This window comes from Nomascus leucogenys, chromosome 20, assembly GCF_006542625.1.
Source record: "Nomascus leucogenys isolate Asia chromosome 20, Asia_NLE_v1, whole genome shotgun sequence".
In the NCBI taxonomy this organism is placed as follows: domain Eukaryota; kingdom Metazoa; phylum Chordata; class Mammalia; order Primates; family Hylobatidae; genus Nomascus; species Nomascus leucogenys.
In genome coordinates this window covers 41,811,391-41,833,972 of record NC_044400.1, presented here as the reverse complement: position 1 = coordinate 41,833,972, position 22,582 = coordinate 41,811,391, and the positions used below count along the sequence as shown (strand labels likewise).

Below are 22,582 nucleotides of genomic sequence, written 5' to 3'. Positions count from 1 at the left end.
GGAAATGTCAAGCTATGCTATAAATACAAAATACCAAATATCAGTAATTTTTCTTATCTGACAGAATTGAATTTATTATTATTCTTGAAAATGCATTTGTTAACATATTTATCATTCTTACATAAAACCAAACAAATATTTTAGACAACAAAATATATAAGAAATAAAGCAGGACACTTTTGAAACAACATGTTTTTGTGCATAGTATTATAGCTTCATAATTTTATAGGCCATTCTGTTGGATGGTCAATAAAAACTAGTAAATGTTATTTAATGCGTTATCCTAGAAATTGTATTTTTTTAATATCTGAAAAAGACATACCCTGGCCTTTTTCATGTCTTTAGACAAAAGAGGCTTGAGGCTTTCACAAGTCACTCAGCTTGAAGAACACATTGGATCCAAAATCCAGATATTTCATAGATTCAAAACACAAAATTATATTAGGTACTCTACCTTCTAATACAGGGGTCCCCAATCCCCGGGCCGTGGACCCATACCTACCTGCCCATGGCCTGTTAGGAACCGGGCCGCACAGCAGTGGGCAGTGGGCAAACAAGTATTACCACCTTAGCTCCGCCTCCTGCCAGATCAGCTGCGTCAGTTTCTCATTGGAGCGTGAACCCTATTGTCAACTGTGCATGCAAAGGATCTAGGCTGCACGCCTGTTATGAGAATCTAACTAATGCCTGATGATCTGAAGTGGAAGAGTTTCATCCCAAAATCATCTCCCCAACCTGTCTGTGGAAAAATTGTCTTCCACAAAACTGTTTCCTGGTGCCAAAAAAGGTTGGGGACTGCTGTTCTAATACACTATATATTTTGGGGAAATTAACTCTGAGCTGTATAAAATGGAAATGAAAATCTATTACATATTTTCTATTCAAATTGAAAGACATGTTAGAGGAGGATGTATAGAAAGTGGTACATTAATGCAACAATAGAGACATTTCAGATAGTAGAAAAGATTATTTTCAATAAATGCTGCAGGAAATAGTTAAGCAGTACAGAAAAAAATAAAATTAAATCCTTACTTCACATATTAAGCTTAAACAACTCTCGAATAAATATAAAACAAAAAACAGAAAAGGATAATTTTAAAATGTGAGCATCTATAAGGAGATAGAGGCAGTACCTAGAGCTGGAGAAATAGATTCTAAACAAAGAACAATTGGAAAGAAATGTTACTAGGAAACATATTCTGGGTTTAAAAAATTAATATCACATTTTTAATATGTCCCAAAGACCCATAAACAAATTAGGTGGCAAACACAAGCTAGGAAAAAAAAAGTTTAAAATACATGTTCTAGACAATAATTAATATGGTTACTATATAAAATCCCTAAAAAATAAACAAGGAAAGAAAACTCTTTAGATTCTACAGAAATCTGAATTAAAAAAACCAATGAAAAATAAAAAGTCAATACACATATGAGAAATGTCAAAAATTTTTTAGTAACCCAGAGGTACAAAGTATTCCTTTTTCCTTTTTTCCTATGAAATTGACAAAGACATATCATATTCTACTCTGGAAGTGGAGTAGAACACCATTTTTGAGATCACTTGACAGTGTCAGTACCTTTAACCCAGCAATCCCACTGTTATAGACACATCCTAAGGACAGACTCTATAAAGGTCAAAGATGGTTTCCTATGATGGTCAACAAAGGATTACTTGCTTTAAGGAATAACCTATAAGCTGTGTTTAAATTATGGTTATGTTATATGATAGAACTCTATGAAACCATTATAAATTGTTTTCAAATAATATTTAATGACTTTAAACAATGCTTGCATAGAAGTGCTCGTGACAGGCTGGGCACAGTGGCTCATGCCCGTAATCCCAGCATTTTGGGAGGCCGAGGCGGGTGGATCATCCGAAGTCAGGAGTTCGAGACTAGCCTTGACAACATGGCAAAGCCCTGTCTGTACTAAAAACACAAAAATTAGCCATGCATGGTGGTGTGCATCTGTAGTCTCAACTACTCAGGAGGCTGAGGGAGGAGGATTGCTTGAACCCGGGAGGCAGAGGTTGCAGTGAGCCGAGATTGGGCCACTGCACTCCAGCCTGGGCAACAGAGTGAGACTCCATCTCAAAAAGAAAAAAAATACACATGACATAAAGTAAATAAAAAGAATATAATACTTAAGTACTCAGATGCATATATATTCATTGAAAAATTGGTATTTTACTTTAAAGTATGCATGCATATTCATACATAATACATATAAACAGGCATTTATAGGAATATAGAATAAAGGCTAGAAGAAAATACATCAAATTGTTAATGATAGTCATGTTTTTGGGACAAGATTTGAAGTAATTTTTATATTTTTATTTTTATGTTTCTATGTTTTCCAAATTCTGAAGACAATTAGGCAGAGATATTGGCAAAGTCAAGGAAAATGTTTAATGAGAATAACTTGTAACTTCTAGGTGTTTATTACTTGGAGAGGCAAAACTGAACGAACTGGTTAAAGATAACTGATCCAGAAAATTGACTGGCTTCTAAAGAGCCAATAGATCGATTATATAAATCTCTGTTCTGTTCTGAACAGTTTAAATCTTTCATGTTTTTACATTATTTAAGGAAAAGAAAGAATAATGTGGCTGGTTGTGTTCATGTGAGGCAAACACCTTTACATCTTGTGATGTAAAATACTGGAAATTTTAATCTATTCCTTTTCACTTGACTTCATGCAAAGGACTTGGAGTAGTTAACCAGTGACTATTTCTGCTTGGTTCTCCAATTTAAATCCACTTGGGTTTTAGCGTCTTAACATCCATGTTTCCAGCATTGTATTAACATTGTTTAAGAGCAAAAGCAGCACATACAGACTGGCTACATATGAAAAAAAAAATCAATGGATGGAACAACTCCGAAATCCTCTAAGTACCTTCAGCTCTAAGAATCTCTGGATTTCCTTCCCACCAGCAGCGTTATTTACTGGATTTATATTCTTCCTCACCTACCCATGCCAAGCTGATATGAAAGGGCTTGTATGAGTCAGGAAAGAAAAAAAACTGGCTTGTCTCCATGTCAACAATGACAACAAAAATATTAATTTGAGAAACTATCCACTTTGCTCCCAGGAAAACATAGTAGAAAATAAAATATGCTGTTATGAAGTGCTTCATTAACTGGGTGGGAAGGGTGGTCACTTTGCTGTAACTACTCTGCCAAAAAATGTCTTCATTTTTTTCTGTTCTTGGCCAAGGAGTTTGAATTTAAGAAACAGTGAAGAAGTACTTAATAAGTGCAGCAATATCACAGAATAGCCCATATCTGCACCCAATTTCCCCTATGCAAACATGTGACAAACTTCCAATGCTTTAAGGGTTCTGGTTCTGCAAACTCTTGTTATATGTGATACAGTCACACATAAAACACTGTACACTTCAGGCTGACAGCACACATTAAGTGCTAATTATTGCTATTACTCTTCTAGCTGTACACACATTAATAACACTTCCTTAACTTATCTTCTAGCAAAGGAGGCTCTTCATCAAAACTGTCAATGTAAGGAGATTGTGAATAATAATCTGAGTTGGATGCTGGCTGAAAAAATTGTCCTGCGTAACCTGGTGACATGAGCATCTCTGACGGAACAAAGGAGGCAGGCTGAGGCTGCTCACCAGCTTGTTGCCTAGAAAAAGAAAAATACAAACATTTATATGTCTAAGAAAAAGGTATCATGACAAATAAAGGAGGAAATTACAATTTTAATCACGTGAATTCATGTAGTTTTTATGAGTATTTACTCATGAAAGAAAGAACTTACTTAAAATTTAACTTTAGTCCAAAAATGTAAAATAACTGGTCATCTAAACGCTTCTGGAAAAATAATCCATACCAATAAACATTAATTGAGCGTGGACAACATGCTGAATGTTTCCCCTAATCTTTTCTCAGTTAAAACTCTATAAGGTAAAAGCTGTATTTCTAATCCCATTTTACAGAAAAAGACATAGAATTTCACAGAGACTAAACGACTTGTCCAGTAACACAAAATAACATTGCAGGTGCTGGACTCTGGTGTGAAGCTTTCTGAGCAGCGATCTGCTCGCCACACACTGATGCTTTTTAACTTATCTTCAGGGACAGTCTCCAGCCATGAAGCCCCTCCAAATATGTGGAAGCAGCCAGGAAAAATTATAATTTTAATAGTATAGTCAACTGATAGGAAAAATAAATACATACACTAATTGCTGTGCATAAGGAAATACACTTCAGTTCTAGCCATTCCGAGACAGTCATTGCCAATAGAATTGTCTCTGAGTTCCTAGCTAAATGTATTATCTAGTTGGCTTTAGTGTCTCTTTATTTTATTTGTACAAATTTATGGGGCACATATAAAATTTTGTTACATGCATAGATTGTGTAGTGGTCAAATTAGAGCTTTTAGGGTATCCGAAAGCCAAATAACATTCATTATATGCATTAACTAATTTCTCATCACTCCTCTCCTACCCCCTCACCCTTCCAAGTATCAACTGCCAATGATTCTACTCTCTACCTCCATGTGTACGTATTTTTACCACGTTTATGAGTAAGAACATGTGATATTTGATTTTCTGTGCCTGGTTTGTTTCACTTAAGATAGTGATTTCCATTTCCATCTATATTGTTGTAAATGATATGATTTTATTCTTTCCATGGCTGAATGGTATTTCATTGTATATATACCATATTTTCCTTATTCATTCATCCATTGGTGGATACTAGGTTAATTTCATATCTTTGCTATTGTGAATAGTGCTTCAATAAACATATGAGTGAAGGTATCTTTTTGATATATTGACTTCTTTTCCTTTGGATATATACCCAGTAGTGGGATTGCTTGATGAAATAGTCATTCTATTTTTAGTTCTTTGAGAAATCTTCATACTGTTTTCCATAGAGGCTAATAATTTACATTCCCACCAACAGTGTGTAAGAGTTCCCTTTTCTCTACATTCTCATCAACATCTGTTACTTTTTGTCATTTTAATAATAGCCATTCTGACTGGGGGAAGATGATATCTCACTGTTGTTTTAATTTTCATTTCTCTGATTATTAGTGATGTTGAGCATTGTTTCATATACTTGTTGGCCATTCGTATGTCTTCTTTTGAAAAATGTCTATTCATATTCTTGGCCACTTTTTTCTTTTTTAAAAAAATTTTGTATTTCCATAGGTTTTGGGGGAACAGGTGGTATTTGGTTACATCAGTAAGTTCTTTAATGGTGATTTATCAGATTTTGGTGTACCCATCATCTGAGCAGTATACACTGAACCCAATTTGTAGTCTTTTATTCTTCACGCCCCTCCCACCCCTTCCCTCAAGTCCCCAAAACCCATTGCATTATTCTTATGCCCTTGCATTCTCATAGCTTAGCTCCTACTTATAAGAGAGAACATACAATGTTTGGTTTTCCATTCTTGAGTTACTTCACTTAGAATAATAGTCTCCAGTTCCACCTAGGTTGCTGCAAATGCCATTAATTCATTCCTTTTTATGGCTGAATAGTATTCCAAAGTGACTAGTATCCAGAATCTACAAGGAACTCAAACAAATCATCAAGAAAAAAAAGTTACCATCAAAAAGTGGGCTAAGGACATAAACAGACAATTCTCAAAAGAAGATATATAAATGGCCAACAAACGTGAAAAAATGCTCAATGTCACTAATAATCAGGGAAATGCAAATCAAAACCATGACTCGATAGCACCTTACTCCTTGCCCACTTTTTAATGGGATTGTTTCAGGGTTTCTTGGCTGTTGAGTTTCAGGGTTTTTTTTTTTTTTTGGCTGTTTGTTGGCCGTTTTCATTGCTGATTCAATCTTGAATCATTATTGGCTGGGGGCCAAAGCCAGATGGAGCTGGACTAGGCAAGCTTGCACTCAGGCCCGCCAGTCATGAGTGCATGTACTAGCCATGACAGGTGATGGCAAAACAGTCCATCAAAAAGTAGGCTAAGGACATAAACACAATTCTCAAAAGAAGATATACAAGTGACCAACAAACATATGAAAAAATGCTCAACATCACTAATAATCAGGGAAATTCAAATCAAAACCATGATGCAATACCACCTTACTCCTTGCCCACTTTTTAATGGGATTGTTTCAGGATTTTTGGCTGTTGAGTTCAGTTCCTTGTATATCTGGTTTTTAGTCCCCTGTCAAATGAATATTTTCCAAATATTTTCTCCCATTCTACTGGCTGTCTCTTCACTCTGTTGATTATTTCTTTTGCTGTGCAGAAGTTTTTAATTACATCCCATTTGTCTATTTTTGTTTTTGTTTCCTATGCTTTTGAGGTATTAGTCATAAATTCTTTGCCTAGACCAATGTCCAAAAGTTTTCCCTATGTTTTATTCCATCATTTTTATAGTTTTAGGTTTTATGTTTACGTCTTTAATCCATCTTGAGTTTATTTTTGTATATGGTGGGAGATAGAGGTCCAGTTTAATTCTTCTGCAAATGGCAATCCAATTGTCCCAGCACCATTTATTGAAAAGGGTGTCCTTTTTCCAGGTTATGTTGTTCTCAGCTTTGTCAACGACTAGTTGGCTGTAAATATGTGACTTTATTTATGTGTTTTCTATTATGTTCCATTGATCTATATGTCTATTTTTACAGCAGTACCATGCTGTTCTGGTTACTATAGCCTTGTAATATAATTTCAGGTCAGATAATGAGATGCCTCCAGGTTTGTTCATTTTTCTCATAATTGATTTGGCTATTCGGGCTTTTTTTCTCCTTCTGTATGAATTTTAGGATAGTTTTTTTCTAATTCTGTTAAAATGATGCTGGTATTTTGATAGTGATTGCATTGAATCTATAGATTGCTTTGGGCTGTATGGTCATTTAAACAATATTAATTCTTTCAATCCATGAGCATGATATGTTTTTCCATTTGTTTGTGTCATGCACAATATTTTTTCATCAGTGTTTGTCATTTTCCTTGTAGATATCTTTCACCTCCTTGGCTAATAAATGTATTCCTAAATTTTGTTTGTAATTATTGTAAATGAGATTGCCTTCTTGATTTCTTTCTCAGCTAGACAGCTATTGCTGTGTAGAAATACTACTGATTTTGTATGTTGATTTTATATCCTACAGCTTTACTGAATTCATTTATTAACTCTAAGAGGTTTTGGTGAATTCTTTAGGTTTTTCTAGAAATAAGATCATATCATCCAATTTCCAACATGGATGGCTTTTATTTTTCTCACTTGCCTGATTTTGCTAAATAGGATTTCCACTACTATGTTGAACAGGAATGGTGAGAGTGAGCATTCTTGTCTTGTTTCATTTTTTCTTAGAAAAAATGCTTTCAACTTTTCACATTCAGCATGATGTTATCTGTGGGTTTGTTCTAAATAGACTTTATTATTTTGAGGTACATTCCTTATATTCCTAGTTTGTTGAGGGTTTTTATTATGAAAGGATGTTGAATTTTATCAAATGCTTTTCTTCATCCATTGAGATAATCATATGTTTTTCGTCCTTGGCTCTGTTTATGTGATTTATCACATTTATTGCTTTACATGTATTAAATCATCCTTTCATCTGTTGTATAAAACCTACTAAATCATGACGTATTATTTTTTGATGTGCTGTTGCATTTGGTTTGCTAGTACTTTGTTGAGGATATTTGCATCTCTGTTCATCAGAACTGTTGGTCTAGTTTTTGTTGTTGTGTCCTTGTCTGGTTTTGGTATCAGGTGTTACTGGCCTTGTAGAATGACTTAGAGGAAATTCCCTCCATCTGAATTTTTGGGAACAGTTTCAGGAGGATTAGTATTATTTCTTTTTTGTACATGTGGTAGAATTCGACTGTGAATTCATGTGGTCCAGACCTTTTCTTTGTTGAGAGACTTTTTATTGCTGATTCAATTTTGTCACTTACTATTGGTTGAAGGCCAAAGCCAGATGGAGCTGGACTGGGCAAGCTTACACTCAGGCCCCCTAGTCATGAGTGCATGCACCAGCCATGACAGGTTGGGGAGAAACAGTCCTCAGGCCTCTGGTGGAATTCTTGGGTAAAGTGTAGTCACCACTGCACTAAGGTCCCTCCACGGGAAGTGTGGGACCAGTCCCAGTGGCCTTAGCCTTGGCCAGTGAGTAAGAGACTTGCTTCCTTCTTACAGCCCCCAGTCTGGACAGAGTTCACTGCCCTGTCTCAGGTGTCATAGCCAACCCAACTGTTGCCCCTCAATTCATGCCCATGGTCCATAGGAGTCTCCACTTAGCTTAACACTAGGCCTTCATGGCAACTCTCATCCTGCTCAAGTAGGAGGAGCAGTACCTGCTTCCTGCACTGGTGGCTGCAGCCCATGCCACACTAGCTTCTTAGTCTTAGCCCCTAGTTCACACCCCGGGTGTGCAAACAGCAGCCTAAGTTTCCCTAACGCCTAGGACTGGAAATCTCAGGACTTCACACAGTCTGTTAAGGGCTAAGATCTAGAATGGTGTCTTGCTATAGCTGCCTGTGTTTCAGAAACAGCATGGAACCCACGGCATGCTCCCTCCCTAAAGCAGTTCTTTCTCACAGTTTCCTGGTTGCTTTCTAAGTTAGACCTAGGGTTTGAGAGAGTCAAGGTGCTCTCCCACAACCTGAATTGTGCAATTCCCCAGCAGAATTGGGACCACGTATAGACTGTCACTCACCCTCTCCTGTACTGGAGAGTCATTCCTGGTTCTTGGCTAGTCTTGGCCATGTATGCTGCCTATTTTCCTTCCCCTTCCTAGATTTTGGTGTTTTCTGTCACTTTCCTGTTGAATTCCAATATTCTGCCTTGGATAATATATTAGAAGTGTGATTGTCTACACACAATTTTGCTTCTTCTAAGTGGATAAAACATGCTTGAAATGCTTCAAGTCAGCCATCTTGAACAAAAAAAAAGAGTCCCTTTTTGAAAATGGGCAATTCAATTTTGCCAAGCCATAATACCTCTTTGACATGTTTTTTCTTTTTATTTTTATTTATTTTAAATTGTTTTTACCTGAAAGAATGGAAAGAAACATAGAGCTGTCCAGTAACACGTTTTAAGTTTCTTTCACAAAAGCCCTTGGTGTAAACGGAATGTACAGTCCAAGGTTCTGAACTTGGTAACTCCTTGTGATTTCTTCATGATAAAATATTCACAAAATGGCCTTTAGTACTTTCCTTCGAACATTAATCTTAATATGAAATCTAAGAATAACATATTCAACCTCCATTATGTGAGTAAGCCTGACCAAGAGAATAACTTATTTAGGAAAAGAAAGCCACAGATATAGAGCGGGGAGATATACACTTAATCATTTACTAACTCATATGTATGCTCATCAAGAGCAAGAGCCTGGTGTAATAATATTTGAACCTGCCAGAATGTATGGTGATTACCTGTTATTATTGTTCACTTAGCCATATGTAATATTCCTAATCTATTTTCCAGAAAAATAGGCACACCATCAAAAATACTGGTAGAAACAAATTAGAAATAGGAATCTGAATGGCTTTTTTGTTGACAAAAATCCCCCAATATCTATTTTTTAATGTAAGCTTTTCCAGAAAAATGAGAGGGACATGTAAAGATGACTAAATGGACCAATGTCTAGGTAAGACTATGTCATTGCCGTACTTGTCTGGCCTTACCATAACTCATGTCAGGTGCTACTAATCAGGCTTGAGTAAACACAACCTTCACAGTTATTAGCTGCAAAGCAACCTCTGTGAATGAGTGGACTATTTCAGGTAGTAACTTTGACCATCCTCTTCAAAGAGAAACAAAATTTTACAGAAAAAAATTCTCAGGAGCTTGGATTCCATTGTCCTTATTGTAATGGGGGTATAATATTAAAATTCCTCTACCACTTATTTAAGAAAGTAAAATGTTAGAATTTGTCCCATAAAGGAAAACACATAATTATGTATAAAATTACCATGCTCACCTTTGATAACTATCTAAATTTAAATTATATCTTTCTTATCTTATATCTTTGTATACCATCATTGTAATATTAAATGTTGCATCTCAATAAAAAAGCATAACCAATACTAAAAGAATCACATGATTAGTCCAAAGTATGATCCAAAAAATCTGTAAATGATATGGTTTGGATCTGTGTCGCCACCCAAATCTCATGTTGAAATGTAATCCCCAATGCTGGAGGTGGGGCCTAGTGGGAGGTGATTGAATTATGGGGGCAATTTCTCATGAATGGTTTACCACCATCCCCCTAAGGCTGTTCTCATGATAGAGTTCTCATGAGATCTGATTGTTTAAAAGTGTGTAGCACTTCCCACCTCTCTCTCTTGATCCTGCTCCTGTCATGTGAGATGATACTCCTTTGCCTTCCACCATGAGTAAAAGCTCCCTGTGGCCTCCCCAGGAGCAGCTGTTGCCATGCTTCCTGTTCAGCCTGTGGAACCACAAGTCAATTAAACCTCTTTTCTTTATAAATTATCCAGTTTCAGGTATTCCTTTATAGTAGTGCAAGAATGGCCTAATACAAGAAATTGGTACTGAGGAGTGGGGGCATTGCTATAAAGATACTTGGAAATGTGGAAGTGGCTTTGGAACTGGGTAACAGGTAGATGTTGGAAGAGTGTGGAGGGCTCAGAAGAAGACAGGAAGATGAGGAAAAATTTGGAACTTCCTAAAGACTCGTTAAATTGTTATGATCAAAATGCTGTCAGTGATATGAACAATGAAGTCTAGGCTGAGATCTCAGAGGGAGATGAGAAACTTAGTGGGAACTGGAGTAAAAGTCACTTTCTCTGTGCTTTAGCAAAGAGCCTGGGTGCACTGTGCCCCTTCTCTAGGGATGTGTGAAACTTTAAAAGTGAGAATGATGGTTTAGGGCATCTAGTGGAAGAAATTTCTAACCAGTAAAGCATTCAAGATATGACCTGGCTGCTTCTAACAACCTATGTTTATATGTGTGAGCAAAGAAATGATCTGAAACTTGAAATTATATTTAAAAAGGAATCAGAGTGTAAAAGTTAGGAAGACTTGCAGAATGGCCAAATGGTAGAAAAGAAAAGCCCATTTTCAAAGGAGGAATTCAAGCAGGCTACAAAAAATTGCATAAGTTAAAAAAAGGAGCCATGTGCTATTAGCCAAGAAAACAGGAAAAGGACTCAAAGGCCTTTAAGTGAGCTTTGTGGCAGTCCCTCCCATCACAGGCTCAGAGGCCTAGGAGGGAAGAATGGTTTCATGGGCCAGGCCCAGGACCCCACTTCCCTTCATAGCCTCAGGACATTGCTCCCTGCATTCTGGCCACTCCAGCTCCAGCCTTGGGGCAAATGAACCCAGTTACAGCTCACTGCTTCAGTGGATGCAAGCCATAAGTCTTGGTGGCTTCCACATAGTGTAAAACATGCAGGTGCACAGAGTGCAAGAGTTGAGGCTTGAAAGCCTCCACCTAGATTCCAGAGGATTTATGGAATAGCCTGGATGTCCAAGAAGAAGCCTGCTGCAGGGGTGGAGCCCTCATGGAACACCTCTACTAGGGAAGTGTGGAATGAAAAAGAGGGGTTGAAGCCCCCACACAGAGTCTCCACACAGAGTCCCTCACAGTGCAGCTGTGTGAGAAGAGGGCCATCATCATCCAGACCCCAGAACGGTAGATCCCCCAGAAGCTTGCAACCTGCATCTAGAAAAGCCTCAGACATTCATCACCAGAACTTGAGAGCAGCCACAGAGGCTGCGCCCTGCAAAGCCACAGGGTTGGAGCTGCCCAAGGCCTTGGGAGCCTACCTCTTGCATCAGCGTGACCCAGATGTAGGACATGAAGTCAAATGAAATTATTTTGAATCTTTAAGACGGGGTGTCCAATCTTTTGGCTTTCCTGGGCCACACTGGAAAAAGAAGAATTGTGTTGGAACACATAAAATATACCAGCACTAACGATAGGGGATGAGCTAAAAAAATTGCAAAAGTATCTCATAATGTTTAAAGAAAGTTTATGAATTTGTGTTGGGCCACATTAAAGCCACTATTGCCTGCACACAGCCTGTGGGCTGTGGGTTGGACAAATTTGCTTTAAGATTTAATGACTGCACTGCTGGGTTTTAAACTTGCATGGGGCATTTCCTTTTTTTGGCCAATTTATCCCTTTTAGAATGCCTACACCTCCATTGTATCTTGGAAGTTACTAATTTGTTTTTGATTTTACATGATCATAGGCAGAAGGGACTAGACTTGTCTCAGGTGAGACTTTGGACTTGGACTTTTGAGTTAATGCTGGAGTGAGTTAAGACTTTGGGGAACTGTTGGGAAGGCTTAATTTGAACTTTGAAATGTGAGGACATGAGATTTGGGAGGGTCCAGGGGTAGAAGGCTATGGTCTGGATCTGTGTCCCCACCCAAATCTCACGTTGAAATGAAATCCCCAGCTGGAGGTGGGTCCTAGTGGGAAGTGACTGGACCATGGAGGTGGTTTCTCATAGATGGTTTAGCACCGTCCCCCATTGCTGCTCTCGTGATAAAGTTATCATGATATCTGGTTGTTTAAAGATGTGCAGCACCTCCCCACGCTCTCGGTCCTGCTCCTGCCATGTGAGACTCCTGCTCTTGCTTTGCCTTCCACCATGAGTAAAAGCTCCCTGAGGCCTCCCCAGAAGCAGCTGCTGCCATGCTTCCTCTACAGCCTGTGGGACTATGAGCCAATTAAACCTCTTTGCTTTATAAATTACCCAGTCTTGAGAATTTCTTCATAGCAGTGTGGGAATGGCCTGATACAGTAAATAACCCAATTCTTATGTTTTAGGGTTTTTTTTCTAAAAATTTATATGAACAACCTTAATTTTAAACACATATTGTGAATTTACATTTAGTCCCCTATGTCTTCTGGTATTTTCCTTTTGTTACTAAGCGGCACCAACTCTGAATGGCTATGCCAATGAGTTTTCATATATTCTTAGAGACATCTTTCAAGCCTACAATATCCTTCCATGAAAAAAGTCTGTGAGATAATGGATCTGGACACATCACTATTTGCTCTATTAAGCCTATAGTCCTTGACAATTAACCTATTAGAGGTAATGTAATGAGTCAGATTAATATGCTCAATATTTAAGATGTTACATTTATATATTTGTACCTCACACCCAATAAGACTTTTGCAGAATATGCCAAGAAAATGTAACTCTTCTTCTGTATTACACAATGTCTCCATTAGCTCTATTGAAAGATAAATACTGAAATTGTCATAATTTCAAATTCAGCACATTATTACAGATAAAATAAATGTTAACTGAATTAGATCAAAAGAAACATCGAACTCTGGCTGGTTGAATTTAAACTTTAGCTTTGTTAGTAAACACCTCCTCTTCCTTTAAAAATCACTTCAAACTACAGAGAAGTGACTGTAGGGCTCCTTTAGAACAATCAGCAAATTTCATTTATAAGTACTCATAAATACATATACATTCATTGAAAAATAGTATTTTATTTTTAAATATATATATAATATACACGTTCATAGGAAAATAGAATAAAGGCAGCAAGGAAGTACACCAAATTGTTAGTCATGTCTTGGAAACAAGATTTGAAGTGACTTTAATATTTTCTTCATATGTTTCTATATTTTCCAAATTCTATACTGGATACAATTAGATATCTGATAGTTTTCTAAAAGCAGAGATGTTGGTGGGGTCAAGGAAAATGTTTAACAAGAACAGCTCACAACTTTTTGGTGTTTATTAATTCCAGAGGCAATACAGAATTAACTAGTTAAACATAGCTGATTCAAAACCGTATCTGTGTAACTTATCTATGTAAATTTCCGATTAAGCTTGTAAACTTAGGCAATCTAAGTGCCCTTGGTAAGACCTTATCAAATAGGATGAGTTTGGTGGTAGCATGAGTCAGGGAGTGGTAGCTGGGAGAGCTGGCTTCTGCAACATTCCTAGACTCTGGTTGGTCTAGCTGGGTGCACAGTGATGCCTTAACTGTGTTTGAAATCCTAGAAGATCACGTCTGAGGATTCAGAAAAGATGATGATTCAATATTTATCTGTTAAAGTCCTATCAAACCACTCAAAGGAATTTTTCCAGTTGTTCACACCTTTCTGCAACAGTATCTATTTCTTTTTTCCAAATAATATGAATAGATTTCACATTTCAAAAGGTGGAAAAATATAGCCTCAGTAACTAGTTATAGATGGTTGGAAATTATCCCTATCTGAACGGCTGAATAATTATGTTTTTAAAAAGATAATGATCCTACTGTTCATTCTAAAATAAGAAAACTTGTTTTTAAATATAATTATCTTCATTGTCTTAGTGAGCACAGTCAGCCAGCTTTCAGATCAGTACACCATTGAGCCAAACAGGCTTTTTAAAATGAGCTCTCATATACTGTGGACAGGGATGAAGGAAGAGAGAGAATGAAAGAGAGAGGCAAAGACAGGGACAGAGAAACAGAAGCTGAATGACTGATTATAACTATTCTCTACATTCCTACATCTTTTGCCAGGATGATCACCATCTTGTTCTGATTTGGGGTATATTTTAATTGAACTATTCATGGTATGAATAAAAGATCAAATCTCTGGATTTCCTTTGATGTACATAGTAAATCACTGACCTGACTCCATGTTTTATGTACCTCATAAAACTACCACAGCTACTATGCCCTTTCCTAATTCCTGAGATGCACAGTGTGAATCGGAATTTAAATGTTGCTGCATCCAAATCAGGACTTGGACTTAAATGCTAAGCATCTGATGCAGGGTAGGTCATCAACCTGGTACTATAAAATTATGAGCTTTCCTCATCTGGCTACATTAATTTCCATCTCTTTGTCATTTTGATTTCTAGGAAATGTTCAGTCAAATGGAAAAAGAAAATTAGAGTGCGTGGGGTGGGTGGATAAAGTCGTGGTCCATGAGTCCTTGCTTAGGGAGAAAGTTTTTTCTCCCTTATTGTACATTTTAGTTGAATTTAATCTGAAAATATCAATGCTACCAAAATGCTAATCTTATCTGGAAAAGAGAGTGGAGAAAAGAAACAGAAGGTTTAAGGCAACTAGTTCCTTTCTACAAAACAGAACAGAGCTTAAAAATCTTAGTAGATAGCTTTCATTGTGGATTGCAAATTTAGAGTGACCACCTTTGTATACCTTAGTGCTCAAACTACTCCCTGTGCTTCAAACATTTTCCTGGTTTTTTTTTTTTTCACCTTCCAAAGTGTAAATCATAAAAGGCAGCCTGACTAGTTCTAGGCAGGATAGCATAGGAGTGTGAATTAGATACAGTTCCAGATATTCAACTTTTCCAGCCTAAAAAAAATTATATCTCAGTACGTTTCCCTATCTGGAAAGCAGCATCTATTTGCTTATACCTGTAGGAGTGATCAGTCAGTAAAAAGAGAGTCCATTTTTTTCTGGGCAGAGTAGGAACAGAAGACTCCCCACTGCCTGTTATATGTATTCTGTCTTTTCCTCTTTCTATTTGGAGCTTTTAAGGTGTGTGCATGTATGTGTGTGTGTATAACAAAGCTTCAAAAATTAATACATTTGAAATATACCACATATCCTAATTTATGGAACAGTTTATTCCTATTATCCCAACATTATTACAATAGCATGAATTTTACACTTAAAAAGTCTTTATTTTATAATAAGTCATATGCTCACACTAGTTATAGCCCTAATCAAACAACCTTGAGCTAAAATCCTAACCCCATTTCTTACTAGATGTATAACCTTGAGAAAGTCTCTTAATTTCTCTGTGTGTCTGTCTTCTCATGCAAAATGGGGATGACAGTGCAAGTTGAGTATCCTTTATCTGAAATGCTTGGGACCAGAGTGTTTTAGATTTCAGATTTTTACAGATTTTTGAATATTTACAGAACACATACTGGTTGAGCATCCTTAATCTGAAAATTAGAAATCTGAAATGCTCCACTGAGCACTTCCTTTGAGCACATGTCAGTGTTCAAAAAGTTTTGGATTTCGGGACATTTTAGATTTCTAATTTTGGACTTGGGATGCTCAACCTGTAGTGCCTAACTCATATGGTGCTCCAGTGAGTTAATGTATATAATTGAGGATCCAATGAGTTAATTTATATAATTTCAGAACAGTTCCTAACATATAATAAAAACTCAATATATTGTAGTTATTATGAAAGTTGAAGAGTCTGACTCTTCTTGCCCTCTAACCTAGACCCACAAAAAAAAATTCCAAGAAAGCAACTATTTAACAAAATACAGTATACTTTAGTGACTTTAGGTAACAAAGTGTCAATTGCTTTTGTAAGTCATATTTATATGAATAAATACTGTTTATATAGTGGTTTTACTTTAACACACACTCTTCTACATATTATCATAATTTTTTTCATAACAATTCCATTAAGTAGGTATTATTAATATCCTTATTTTCCAGATTAAGACAGTCAGAGAAGGTAAGTCATCCCAATATCACAGATGAAAAATGCCAAAGCCAGATCAACCAAATTCTTCTTACTCTAAATGCCATATTTTGCCACTATCAAATTCTTAATCATTTTGTTTCATTTTCAACCCAAGTTGAGTTTTTACCTCAAATAACTATCATATTTTGACATGTTTACCTTGATTCCGTCATGGCATTTTTCATACTTTAAATTGCATATTTAATTGCCCAATTCTTCAACATAAAAATATTAAATTGCATGAGAGAAAAAACTATGAATTTCATCGTTATATTTGGATTTGCAGTGCCCTTCTTAATTTCTGAAACACAAGCAGAATCTCAATAAATGCTTATTAAATTAAATGAAATCTGTTTCTCAAGAAGTGCCCTGGAAAATATTAGACAAAAGGAAAATGCTTTCTGTTTGCCCATTGCCTGCATCCCAGCTCCCTGTTAAATGATAGTTTGAAAAGAAGAGACAAGCCATTCACTTGGCTCAGGCTGAGGTGATAAGGGGGATTCATGGAGAACTTGATGAATTTCTCTGCCCTTTCCTGACATTTCCTCTTGGGCAATTTACTGAGATATGTTGAGGCAAATGTTGGCTTTTCCCAAGGAAACCTCCCTCTCTAGAAATCCCTGCCATAATGTTAAGACTTCTTAAAACAAGAACAATACAGCTCAGTGCAGTGACTAATGCCTATAATCCAAACACTTTGGGAGGCCCAGTGGGGCGGATCACTTGAGCTCACGAGCTCGAGGCCAGTCTGGGCAACATGGCCAAACCTCGTCTCTACTAAACATTAAAAAAAAAAATAGCCAGGCATGGTGGCACACGCCTATAATCCTAGCTACATGGGAGCCTGAGGCACAGAATCGCTTGAATCCAGGAGGCAGAGACAGCAGTGAGCCAAGATTGCACCACTGCACTCCAGCCTTACAAAAGCAATTGACACTTTGTTACCTAAAGTCACTTAAGTATACTGTATTTTGTTAATTAGTTGCTTTCTTGGACTTTTTTTGTGGGTCTAGGTTAGAGGGCAAGAAGGGTCAGACCCTTCAACTTTCATAATAACTGCAATATATTGAGTTTTTACTATATGTGGGTGACAGAGTGAGACTCTGTCAAAAAAAAAAGAACAATATTAAGTACTTACTTTCTAGATCCATAAAGATTTCCATAGGCATTGGAATAATCACCACTCTGCTCCTGGTTGTCAATAGTAAAATTAGATTGGTAAAAATCAGAGTCAAATTGTGCCAAGTTTGACATCCTGAAAAATAAGAGTATGTTTTTAATAAGTTCATGAGTCAGTAAAATTTAGTTTGAGATATTTACAAAGATCAACTGACAATGTGATTATGGCTGGATTCCTATCAGAAAACAAGATGTCCTTTGAATGGGGTCAATAAAGTATTGGGGGAAGGGTATAGAAATATATACTAGAAAGTTATTTACAGAATGTGTTATCTTCAACTACTTTTTCTGAAGTTTTCACACCCTGGACTGTGGCTTTTAATAAAGTTGACTTTAATTCATCTGAAAGAACTAATCTTCTCCAAATATCTTAGTAATTTAAGAGAAAAAGCTTAAAACTTAGGACACATCTAGAAGGATTTCCCTAAAACGATGTGTTTCTCACTTTAAGCAGGCGTGCACACACACACACACACACACACACACACACACTCATAGCAAGGATTATTATCTGCAAATGGCTGATAATAATAATACTCCTTCCCAAAGTAAAACCAAAACCCTACAAACCCGTTTCCTTGTTCTACTTGGCAATTCTTAAAAAGTGTTTGGAATATTTTCATTTTTCTTTTGCTCTGGATACTGCACCTGGGCTTCTGGCTGAGTCAGAGAGAAAAAGACTCAATCCTGCTAAGGGGAGTCTTTCGTTCTATACATTCTCTCTATAGTTTTCACTCACTTCTGGGAGTAAAGAGGAATGATTGTTTTTGAATTAGACCTAATGGCCAGGAATATCAGAGGGAAAAATAAATAACTGAGAGAAGGAAGAGGTGTGGGAGAAGAGGACATTAGAGAGGTAATAGTGGCTCTTTGGATAAAAAGTAGAGAATAGAGAAGACACTCTTTTCAACTGGACAAATGTGATTATTCAACTCAACATTTAATTCTTTATTTTTCTTTGAAAACCTTCTTATTTTAAAAGAGTGGATTTAAAAATCGCCAGGAGTAATCCATATACTTATAATAATCTATGGAATACTACTTATAAAAATCTCAAATGAAATTGCATAAACAGCCTCAACTCTAAGAGCATCATTAATCAGAAATATTCAAGTAACAATTGTCAAATATATCAAATTTGTTCAGTTCAATAAAAACACAAAAAGCTTCTCTAAAATTAGATGCAGCGATTCATACATCTGATGTAATAAATCAAGATTTTTCATTAGTAATGTGTATAAAAGTAGCTATGAGTTATGTAAACTAAAATCAGGACTTAGTGACAAATCTTTTAACAATTTATAATTTAAAGAACTTAAAATGTAATAGCATAACTTTCTCAACACGTGAAAATACGCTATTATAAAGCATAGAGAGTAATTTATTGAGAATACATTAAATTTTCATAACGTGCAAAGCTTTATGTAACATGACTATTGGTACTACAGTCCTTACATAACCGAGCTTTGTATTTTGTTTAAATGCCAAGTCTTTTAGAAGGATCAGACACATACCTCTGCTTATTTTTTATGGAAAGATCCTCCAGTAAATGTAGCTTTGCGTGAGAAATTTAAAGCAAATCCGTTGGTGAAAAGATGACATGCTGGCTATATATATACCTTTCTAAATTTGTATTCTGACACCCTGAGCAGATGCTACAGTCAAAAATAAAAAAGCCTGCCAAAAGCCAAATACAGTATCTTATAACACTTATTATGGTTTACAAACACAGTGAACAGTGTTACAGACATACAATTTGATAATATGGAAATTGTGGAAAGATAGATACAATTCCCTTTTGTCCATGTCTACTAAACTCTGAGGTAAGATTATTTATTTGAGGCAAGCAGTTAAAAAGTAAGAGGCCTCGATGTCCCTTCCATTTCATGGATTTCCTAATAATATGCAGTAAAAATCAAAATATGGCACATGATCTTATTGTGAAGATCTCAGCACCAAAATGAAAATGAGTTGTCAATTTTATCTAAATTAGAGCTATTCTATTTATATGAGCAATATTTAAGAAGACTAATTATGGTCTGCCTCTGACTTTTTTCCTGCTTCCTACTTTTCCAGCAGAGGCCAAGATGGATATGCTAATGGGATTTAGTGCTTCTTACTTGACAGACAGTTTCTGTACCATTATTGAGCCAATCCTAACCACTGGAAGGTGTTAGGCCCATCCCCACCTCAGGAAGCTCCCTGAATTGGCCCTTCTCTGTATCACTGGGTCACTGCTGGGAGCCTACTTTCTGGTTCTGACCCAAGTAACCTAGCTAATACTATCAATTCTATCTAGATCCGGTGTTCTCATCCCTAATATTAATCTCATGGTTGGAAGTCAAGTCCCCTGTGGTTTGCTTCATGCTGATTCTCTTTTCTAGGACTTAAGACTTCCCATGTATCCAAATCTCAGTAAGTGAAATTTTCTGTCCAAAGGCACATAATTTGGCGCTTAAGAATCTTCAACTGGAGCCAACGGCAGAATGCTGGAGTAATTTTTTTCCACATTGTTTAAAAGCATTTGAAATTTGAATATCTTTAATCACAGCTGCCCTTCCTACATCACTAGTTAGGCAACAATTGGTCACACATTTATCAAGGGCATACTGTTGAGTTCCAGACTCTGCTGTAGATGCCAGGGTTTCAGAAACAAGCAAACTGAACATTTAAAGAGTTACATCTTATTACTGATTTTGCTACACCTACAACTAATAATAATGAATAACTGGGCATTGTTCTACAAACTTTAAGTCATTTAATTTTTGTAACAACCTGATGAGGTATTATTATCCCATTTTACCAAAAAATAAATGGAGATTGAATAATTTTCCCAGGGTCATTAGCTAGTAGGTGAAAAAGCCAATGTTTGAAACCTGACTGAGTTCAGAACTCACATTATCCAAGATAATTTCAGGAATTATACAATAGAATATACTGTTAAGATGGAGAGTGCAAAGGGGAGAGGATTTGAGTACTCAGGGAAGGCTTCTTAAGAGGGTCATTTGGATAGAGATCTGATGGATGATAATGAAGAAGTTGCTTTACAGACTACGTGAAGAACATTTCAAGCAAAGACTTTCAGAAGGCAAGGAGTTTTGTGGTTTCTGGTTTAGAAAGAGAAACCAATGTTGCTAGGGATTTTTGAATTAGAGAAAAGTTGAAGGAGATGAGGTCAGAGGTATGAACAGAGGCTGGATCAAAAAGGAGCCTGCAGGATTTGGTAAAGAGTCTAAAGGTTACTATAATTGAAATGAAATGTCATTCTAGGGTTGTACAAAATGTGATGATTCCGTATTACTCACAAGTGGAAGAGAGAGCCTGGTTAGGAAGAGAATGTTACAATAACACAGGCATGAGATGTGAGTGGCCTGAACTAGAGTAGCAGTGGAAGGAGAACTGGTACAAAAGTCATGGCAACTGAGGAAAAGATGAATTACAGGGGTCAATACTGAAGCAGTAATATCAGCAAAAAGAAAATTCAGTCCAGGAAAATTATGATGAGTTATATGAACTGAGGAAGGTCCAATATATAGGTAGAGTACTGAACAAATACAGAAGATGTTTGGAAAAGATTTAATAGGATTCAGTTTCTATTGAATAGGAGGAAGAAGGAAAAGGCAGTTACTGAGGATGATTTCTAGAATTCTGTCAATTTTTCTATTCTAGTGCATAATGCCATAGGAAAAGGCCACATTGTTATATAGTGGCCAAATTTTGATTATTATCTTTTCTATTCCTTCTTTCAAAGTTCTTTATGTGAGAACATAGGTCCTTTTCTAAAACAGCAGAGATTTACAGTACATTTTTTTGACATATAAATTCCACAAAAAGCCTACCAAAGATAATATTATTTTATCTTAGTCCATTTAGATACATTTTAAACTTATTTTCTGATGTTGTACTTTTCAACACAGTTTCCTTCATAAAATCCTGGCTCGATTAAATGAATTGTAGGAATATATGGACTGAAAATGGCATATAAAAAAATTAATCTCGGCCTCAAGTGAATTATAAACCATGAAACATTGAAGACAAAATGACTTCAGTCTCTTTAGAAGTGCATTAATGGACCATTAATGCATATGCAAGAATATTTTAAAGCTATTCTTATGGATATAACACTGTGTATCTATAAAATATACATTTAAGTGGGTTTTTTCCATTAATGAGTTATCTGATTGCTGTAGCACGTGTTGAAGAACAGAGTGTAGATTGATATTACATATAGTCACAGTGTCATCAATTATTTTAACTCATCTGTTTTAGTAATTGTTTCTGTGTCCTGAATGACCAAAAAGACTGCATTATGTGCATGAAGTTTCTCACCTGATGTAAAAATGCCCCGCGTTCTACTCATAGCCACTTTCTTTTCCTTCCTTCTCATTTTCTTTTCTCTCCCCCCTCTCTCCTTACCTTCATCCTTTCCTTCTCTCCCTCAGTTCTCTCTCTGAACTCTCTCTTAAGTTGATCCTATCTATTCCCATGGCTTTATATATTATCTATGTATAGACAATTCCAAAAGTTACATATGCATCCTTGACCTTTCTTCTCAGGATCAGACTATTTGATAGACATTTCAAACTTAACATAATCCAAAGTGGATTCTTAAAGTCTCTACCCTTCCCAACCCAACACTGTCTTCTCTATTTCAAGAAATGACATCACAAAGCACCCACTCAAATCAGAAATCATCTAATTTTTCAACAAATTCTATCAATTTTGTCTCTTAAATATATCTCTCACTAACCAATTTCCTCCATCTCCATTGCTATCAGCCTGGTTGAAGTCACCATTTTCTCCCACTTATAATTCTCTTTGTAATTATTTTAAAAAGTGAAATAACACTTTCACAGTAGCAGATTGGTAGGAGATAACAAAGCTCACTTAAAAAGACTGTAAAAATACACCTTTAACGACTTGACAAAATCAGGAAAGATTCTTCTGTGGTTGCTAACTGCAATTAGCAGTAGGAATCAATAAGAATTTCCCTCCATAGTTTCT

The 22,582-nt window shown here is 36.3% G+C and overlaps 1 protein-coding gene across 1 annotated transcript in view; it reads right to left on the bottom strand.

Annotated features, from left to right (window-relative positions):
* Positions 1 to 19,721, bottom strand: part of YIPF7 (Yip1 domain family member 7) — a 29,668-nt gene extending 9,947 nt beyond the window's left edge. Inside the window, 4 exon segments of the mRNA XM_003258395.4 lie at positions 3,467 to 3,645; positions 17,538 to 17,654; positions 19,093 to 19,233; positions 19,699 to 19,721. Coding sequence (XP_003258443.2) covers positions 3,467 to 3,645; positions 17,538 to 17,654; positions 19,093 to 19,233; positions 19,699 to 19,721 — 460 coding nt within the window.
* Between the last annotated feature and the right edge of the window lie 2,861 nt (positions 19,722 to 22,582).